The following is a 7936-nucleotide window of genomic DNA, read 5'->3' as shown; positions in this document are numbered from 1 at the left end:
TGGTCTTAGCAGGCTTTTGCTGGACACTCTCCAGTGTGTCCATGTCTCTGTTGTACTGGGGAGCCCAGAACTGGACACAGCACTCCAGGTTCTGCCCCACCAGTGCTGAGGAGAAGGATCACCTCCCTTGACCTGCTGACCACACTCCTCCCAATGCAGCCCAGGACACCACCTTCGCTGCAAGGGCACATTGCTGGCTCATGTTCCGCTTGGGGGACCCACAGGTCCTTTTCTGTAAAGGAAAGCACGGAAATTGCTGGAATGGAGTGTGTGGATGTGGATTCAGAAAGATAAGACCTCAGTCAGATACTTATAGCCTTGCATTGACTCTTGTAGATTTTTCTCCAGAAATTTTCAAGAAATGTTTTTCCTTTTATCCTTGTCATCTTTACAAAGTATTGTTTCTCTGTACTAATTTTTTTTTGATGGGGAGGAGGGAAGTGAACATATGTCCAACACCATTCCTACCTTCCTTCTGCTCTGTGCAAACCAAGAATGAGCCAAAAAAGGTATTTGTGTCCTTTGTAGATTTATGGGTTCTGATGGTGGTGAAAAGGAAGACACTGAAGCAACAATGATGTATTATGGAACAACTTTTATCCAAGAAGCAGATTTTCCTTTCAATTTCAACCTAATTAACATGAAAAGTCTATCGGGCAACAGTATTTTTGAAGCAGTCAACCTGTGGATGAAAAACATGCCTGCAGGAAAATGGCCAAACTGGGCGGTAAGAGTTCTAGACCAACTCTTATAGGAAGAGCTTGTTCCTAGATTTCCTCTTCTAGTTCCCTTTCCCCCCCACTGATTTTGGTGGGATCAGCAGCAGCCTGAGCCCATGGCTGAGCTGTAGTAGATACCCACGGGAAACTCCACTGCTGTGGTCGCAGTCGTTGGCATTGGCCATCCAGATGGCTGTCCTGTCCTTCGGTAACCATTACGCTCCCCATGCAAGGGCCACAGAAAGGAATTTATGATCATGCCTCTCCCTTGGTGTCTGCAGTGTAGTATGGGGCATTGGCTTAAACCGCCCGTGAGGATGGGATTGGTACAATTATCTTTGGCCGTAAACCAACTCAGTGCAATGGATTCTGGAAACTTCCTGGGGCCAGGGAAGAACAGAGCAGGCAGCTGAGGGCAGTTAACTTAAAATCTTGCTCATCTTTGCTAGGAAGCATGTTTGGGATGTGCAAGAGATCTTTTCAAAACAAGCACCACCTTCACACAGCAGAGAAAATGGCAGAAATTGGAGGGAACTATGATCGTGGAGAGTTGTTATTTGTCATCTCTCCTCACTTCTGCCTTGTGTGCTGCTGGCACAGCTTCTGTGTGCTAAATTATTTGAGGTAGAAGTTTGTACTGGCATGAAGATAAAAAACATAATTGCCCTCACAGGCCTGGAGGGGAAAGAAAAAAAGAAAAAGAAAAAAACCCTATTACCTTGTTAAATTAGTTAACCAATTTCACATATGCATGGAATTTTATAATGTGTGTTTAACAGAATGATGTTTTCTTCAGGTTGGAAGCCCTAATGCTGCTCGGATTTCATCTCGGATTGGGAAGGAGTACGTCAGTGTTATGAACATGCTGCTCTTAACCCTCCCTGGTACTCCTGTGACTTACTATGGTGAAGAAATAGGCATGGAGAACATTGCATCAGAAAATGTAAGTGAAGAGCATATAAACTTTGATCCTGTTGTTTAGTTCTGAGTAACAGAACTTTCAAAAATACAAGGACTTTTCTTTTGTTAACCAAACCTAGTCTTTCTGACCGTTTAGATAGGTTTCTGTGTTCCCCATGGCACAGCCATTGGACAGCATGTTGAAATGGCCAGGCCAGAGACCAGAACCCAGGCCATGATGTGTGTCTGAACTGCTAAACTGCAGTCATGGCCCCTGATTTCTGTGCCACATCAGTCTTGAATGGTTTGCAGGGGTGTTGCTTTGCTTCACTTCAGCAGAAGAGGCAGCAAGCGCTAGCACCAGGCCTGGGCCAGTGGTTGGGAGAGGTGTGTTGCAGTCATCGGAGGCAAGAGGAACCGAGTCGCGAACTCCTTCCTCCCACCGAAGTACCCTAATCGCTACGTCAAAGTCTGGTATTTCCTGGCTGCTATTTAAAGGGAATCGGAGTTCATGAGAGACCATAGCTACAGTCACCATCTCCTGCAGACTGCTTTGCTCCGACTGTGCAAAGGCACCTAAGACACAGCCCTCTACAGCCTGCCCAAGCTCCGAGGAAGGGATCTCCAGACAGGGGTGGGCGTACAGACCAGCCCCTGCTTAGCATTGCCTGGTGGCAAGCAGAAGTGGCCTTTGCTTGCCACGCAGGGTTTTTTGATTTGTCTTTTAGATCCCTTTCTATAAAGGATATAGGTACCTGAGCCTGGGAACCAGGTGCCTAGCTCATTTGGTCATAGCTCCAAGTAACACATGACAGGATGGTTGTTAGATCCCAGAAATTTTCAGAAGTAAGTTTATTCAAGGTCAAGGGATTAAAACAAAGTGTCCATGCCTTTTACACTGTGCTGACTTCCATAACTTAAAAGCTTTCAGGTTCAGCCCCTGTAATTTCTTGTCTTTTGTATGATCATACCTGACTTCTGCTGTGTCTCATTGCCCAAGATGTAGGGGCATGACTGGAAAAGGTCATGCCCAAAAGGGAAGGGCTCAGCTCTGCCCCTCATGACCATATTTGAGCACCATGAGAACACGGTCCTATGGCAGATGCTGGTTTCACTATGGAAAGCCTGTGTTAGGGAATGAGCCAGCCTCTGATGATGTTACCAACGGTCTTGGCTAGCTTTGCATCAAAGGGAAGGAGGTACTTGAAGAAGAACAGGATCATGGCCAGGTTTGTCTGATTCAGATGTGACAAAAAGATTCTCTGATTTAAAAGGAAATCTCATTTCCTCTGAGAAACGCCTAGGTCAAAGTATCTCCTTCATTTTCTTGCTGCTGCTGCTGCTTACTGCTGACAGAATGATAGATACTCTTCAGAAAAGTGGCTTGCCCTTGGCTCCTCAGGGTTTACTCTCTTTTAGTGGCTAGCCTGTGGCTTAAGGCTTTGTAACAATGCAAACCTGTTCTTCACTCAATCTGGAGAGGAACATTCCCTGATTAATGGTTGTCCTAGAAAAATGGAGAGCATTTGCTCAGGGTATAGTTTTTAGCCCCAGCATTTGAAACCCTTCAGGAGAAGCTAAAAGAGGTAAAGATGAAATGAGTGTTACCAGTGTTGAAAACTTGGGATTTTTCCCCCCTGCTTTTCAGAACATGCTAAAAGGAGAAACCCATTATTTATAATGTCACAAAGCAAAGTGACAATTTCTTTTGTTGAGCTGCTGTTCTGACAGATTGCATTGAAAAGTGCCCTTTATATGAAAAACAGTTTTCATGGAAAACAAACATTCAAAGTAGGCGCAAAATATTTTATGCCCTCTTATATCATTAAATTTAAGTGTCAGATCTTTTGGCAGCTCTTCAGTAACAATGAGGAAGCTTTTTCAGAATTTTTCTGAATTCTTCAAAATGAGAACTTCAGACTTTTTACATCGACACTTTTTAATCAGCTAAAAGCTGGTTTTCAATAAAGTTTTCGCACTTGGAAATAATTTTATCTTTCTAACACAAACAATCCTGTCCAAATTGTACCCCTTGCAAATGTAAGCTTGAAGAGTTCTAAGGTGAAAAGTGTGATGGTTACAAAAGAACAGATGCTGAATAGCATTTACTAGTTGTTTACTGTTATTTTAACAGCATGTCTTCTTAGGACTCATTACCTCATATATTCACTCACTGCATGCCTGGATATTTACCGGAATACCCTAGCTGTCATTAGTAAACTTTTATCCAACCATCTGTTGCAAGGGGAGACAACTCGAGGAGAGTCATTTGGGAATTTCACATTTTACCCAGCAATGCTGTATCCATGAGACCATCCATTCTCCTCCACTTCAGGAACTGTCTTGATTCTTATTTCCTCTGTAGATTTGGAGCAGGATTACATCCTCCTTATTAAATTTAAACTTAAACCAAAGCAAGAAATACTGAAATAGTGATCATTTGGAAGATGTGAGAACATGCTATCGCTGCTTTATTTTCTAGGTGACCTTTCCAGAGAAATCCCCCATGCAGTGGGACAGCAAAGTTAATGCTGGTTTTACTGAAGGCAACAGCAGCTGGTTACCTGTTAACTCTGACTACCAAAGTGTAAATGTTGAAGTAGGTATCTATATGTGTGACAAACTAATGGTCTGAAAATATTTTAATGTATCTCTTTTGCTCTGACTTCTTTAAATTAGTGGGAATTGGCAGTAAGCACAAACTCAAGGGAAGGAAAAGCACTGAATCCTGACACATTTTCTTAGAAAAGGAAACCCTTGCACCGGCAAGGAGCCTACTTCATTTACGTGCATTTAAACAGAGCAACTGCAATTATGATGTAGATGTGGCAATTTGGCTCTTTAACATCCTTTTAATAATTTTAATATTAGATTGAAATCTGGTCTTTTTTTCATCTCTATTACTATAGAAAGCACTGGCTTTGTAACAAGAACTTAACATAGACCATCTCTAGCAGAAATAGAGCAGTGAATGAAACAGATTTTGCTGATCTACACTGCTGACCACAATTGAAGACAGAAAAAAATAAATCTAAGACAGGAAAAATATAAAACATGAAACAAACCCTGTGACTTCAGTAGAAGACCCGATGAAAATGTTCATTATCAAGCTTTGAATGGCTGTGGCTTCCTCCTGAATAAAGGGTACTGTAAGGACGCTGTGGGAGGAAGAAAGTGTTAGTGCTAGGGAAATTCTGTCATTCCCGATAACCTCTGTCTGTGTCACTCCACAAATGCCAAGGAAGTGCATGAGAAAAGGCAGTTTTTCAGTGGAATTTGCAGACAAATTTGAAGGGAGCTAATTGTCAAAACAGAATTCTAATAGGTGTGTTCTCAGCAGACTGTGTGGGTGGGAGAGGCGAGTACTATTTCCTACATTCAGTGCAAAGAAATGACCCTGTTAATGCTGACTGTTGCAGATCCAGATGACCTGGTCCAACTCAACCCTGAATTTGTACAGAGCGCTAACTTCCCTCCGCAACAGTGAGCTCCCCATTCATCGGGGTTGGATGTGCTACGTCTGGAATGACAGTGATGTTTTTGTGTACGTGAGGGAACTGGATGGGTTAGACAGAGTCTTTATGATGGTTCTCAATTTTGGGCAGGAATCGACAATAGACCTGAAAGCTATAGTTCCTAACCTTCCATCTGAAGCTATTATAAGACTAAGTACTAATTTTAGCAATGCTGGTAAAGCTGTCAATACCAAACTAATTAAAACTGAAATGGGAGAAGGCCTGGTCCTTGAATATAAAACAGCAAAGCCTGTTCATACTATGGAAGCTTTTCAAGGAAATTGTTTTGTGGCAGAAAAAGCTTGTTATTCCAGTGCCTTCAATTTACTCTACATGAACTGTTAAGTGCAGGAGTAGGATAACCAAGCTTTCATGTTAATTTAGAAAATATTGGTTTCAGGGAAATGCTAAAAATAGTCAGTTTTCTTTGGCTTTTAAAACTTTATTTGTGTACAACATAAATGTCCTGAAAAATAAAACTTGATTGCTAATAGTGTTGCATCTGTATTGGTGATGAAAAAGTATGGTAGAAATTACCCCCTAGGGTCTGTGGAGAAGAAAAGTAAACCTGTCTTAAAAAACTGTCCGGTTTAAGTGTGTGTATTTTTGGGAGGAAAGAGAACAGTTGCTTTCTGGGTGCTGCCCCTTACAGCTGCTGGTCATTAAGAGCTCGGTGGAATCCAAAGCCTGTGGCAGATCATAGAACTTAAAAAGCCTGTAGATTTGTAAAACTTACTCTAAAGGGGTGGCCCTATGTTTGTTAAAATAGGTAAAAGCAAGCAAGACCAACATATAAAGTTGTGAAGGCTTAACTCTTCTCTCAACTCAGAACAGTTCTGATTATCCTCAAAGGTAGTAAGAAAAAGAACAAAATATAGCTAGGATGTCTTACTTCTATACTCAGGACTGCATTTCCAATTGATTCTCCCCCCCCACGGAGTTAGAATACATTTGCATTCTGAGACTTTTTCTACCCTAAGGCTGAGCTGAGGTGTGCGTATGTTAGTTCAGAGCCAGCAATGGAACCAGCCGTACAGAATGTCACACTTGTTCACACGGTTTGATTTGGTGCACCTACAGTGGCTTGTGTGACACAAGGATCAGCGTTTGACTCAGTGCAATCTGTTTTGGACATGGGGGTGATCTGGGCAACTGTTTTGGTTTGAGGACCTTATGGCCACACAGTGTATTGTGCGCCATGCTTCTATCTTAGCAAGCAATGTGTAGTAGTTTTGTGCCTTTCTCAGAGGTCAGCTAAGCTATGAATCAGGCTGTGTTAGTGGGGGCATTCTTTTTTTGTTTTATCCTCTGGAGACACTCTGGCATCTCCTTCTGGGGCATTTGTCTTGTCTTCCAGGGGGACTTTGGCACCTACTCTTTAAGATTACCATGCTGCTGAAGGTAACTGCAAGATTTTGAATCTACTCAGATGGAAGTGTTCTGCTAAAATTCCTGTTCTTGAGAGTCGTTTTCTTCTTTGCAGTTTGTTCAATCCCACCATTTCATTTGTATGCTATGGCTGCTGTGTAGCTAGGAAGGGCAATAGTCATCATTGTACGGGAATTAGTTTTAGAAGACCTTGGTGAGAGGTTTAAATCAAATACTTCTTGGGAGTTTTACTGCCGTGTGTAAAATGTGCTCTTGGAAGAGAGGTCTTAGACTGGAAAGACTGCCTGTACAAAGTGTGTGTACTTCACATGTTAGGCTTTACGCACCAACCACTGTGCTTCAGCTCCGCTTGTATAGCGCTGCACTGCTTGCTTATGTGAACAGAACTGTACTGAACAAATCAATAAATGCAGGTGGCTACTTCTGTACTATCTGGCGGGGCAGAAATTCAGCTCTTAGTTTGTATGGTTATAAGCCAATGCCATACCCAACTTTGCCTCTGAATTTCTTGTCTGCTTACGCCCATAAAGTAGGGATCCGAGAGGACAGACCCTCTAGAGAAGGTGTTCACTTTTCATATAAATAAAGATCTGACCCGAAGTTCTTCAGGTGGTCAGTATGTTTATTAGCTATTTGCAGGATTTGCTATGATGTCGGAGATGGCATACTTCAAGTTCTTTGTTCAGAAAAGCAAGGTGTCTTGCAACCTAAAATAATGAAAATATTTTATTACAAAATAAAAAAATTCTTTCCGCTATAAACCTTCAGGTTCTTATACAGCTATTCTAATCTTTCTTTCCCATACTATTGCTAAGCAATACCTTGCCCTAAGACAGAATGAGGCTTTTCCTGAAAGAATTTATTTTGGGAATAACTGCCACAAAAACAAAATAACATTTGCTAGGATTTGTTAAAATTGACAGTAATAAAATTTGTAGCCAACTGTGATAGTCTGAGACATCAGTAACAGTATGTCAGGTCTTTGCAGCGTGTTGCTTTTAACGTGCACGCTTGTATAAAGTGCAAAATCTTGAAACCTAACTGTAGTAGCATCCTTTGACAGTACAGATCATGCATTTCAAAATGTAAAGATCAAACACATCATATATGTTTTACTCATGAGGAAGATGGAAGTTAAGTGGCCAGTATGGCAATTTTAAGCACTTTTAATACTCTACAGTGTAAGACTTTTCCTGCTGGAACAATGTTTTGCACAACTTAGAAAATTCATTCAAAGCTCTCAGAACATTACAGTGGGAGTTTAACACTATTTTGAGGCTTAAGGCACAACGAGGTTCAATAATCTGGTTCTGTCACTGGCTCTTTTAGATCTATAAAAATACATTGATAAATATATATAATTATGTGTATCTATGTATAAACTGCTGGGTTTTTTATATATATATATATTTT

At 41.4% G+C, this 7936-nt stretch overlaps 1 protein-coding gene across 1 annotated transcript; it reads left to right on the top strand.

Moving 5' to 3' along the window:
* Positions 1-528: 528 nt before the first annotated feature.
* Positions 529-5609, top strand: LOC104157409 (neutral and basic amino acid transport protein rBAT-like; the record flags this gene model as incomplete). The annotated part of the gene is made up of 4 exons (XM_009694725.1): positions 529-727; positions 1516-1662; positions 4102-4218; positions 5039-5609. Coding segments are annotated over 4 exons (904 nt in total), but the record flags the coding sequence as incomplete, so codon positions are not given.
* Positions 5610-7936: the final 2327 nt, after the last annotated feature.

This window comes from Cariama cristata, unplaced genomic scaffold (genome assembly GCF_000690535.1).
Source record: "Cariama cristata isolate BGI_N322 unplaced genomic scaffold, ASM69053v1 scaffold19142, whole genome shotgun sequence".
In the NCBI taxonomy this organism is placed as follows: Eukaryota; Metazoa; Chordata; class Aves; order Cariamiformes; family Cariamidae; genus Cariama; species Cariama cristata.
This window is presented reverse-complemented; position numbering and strand designations above follow the sequence as displayed.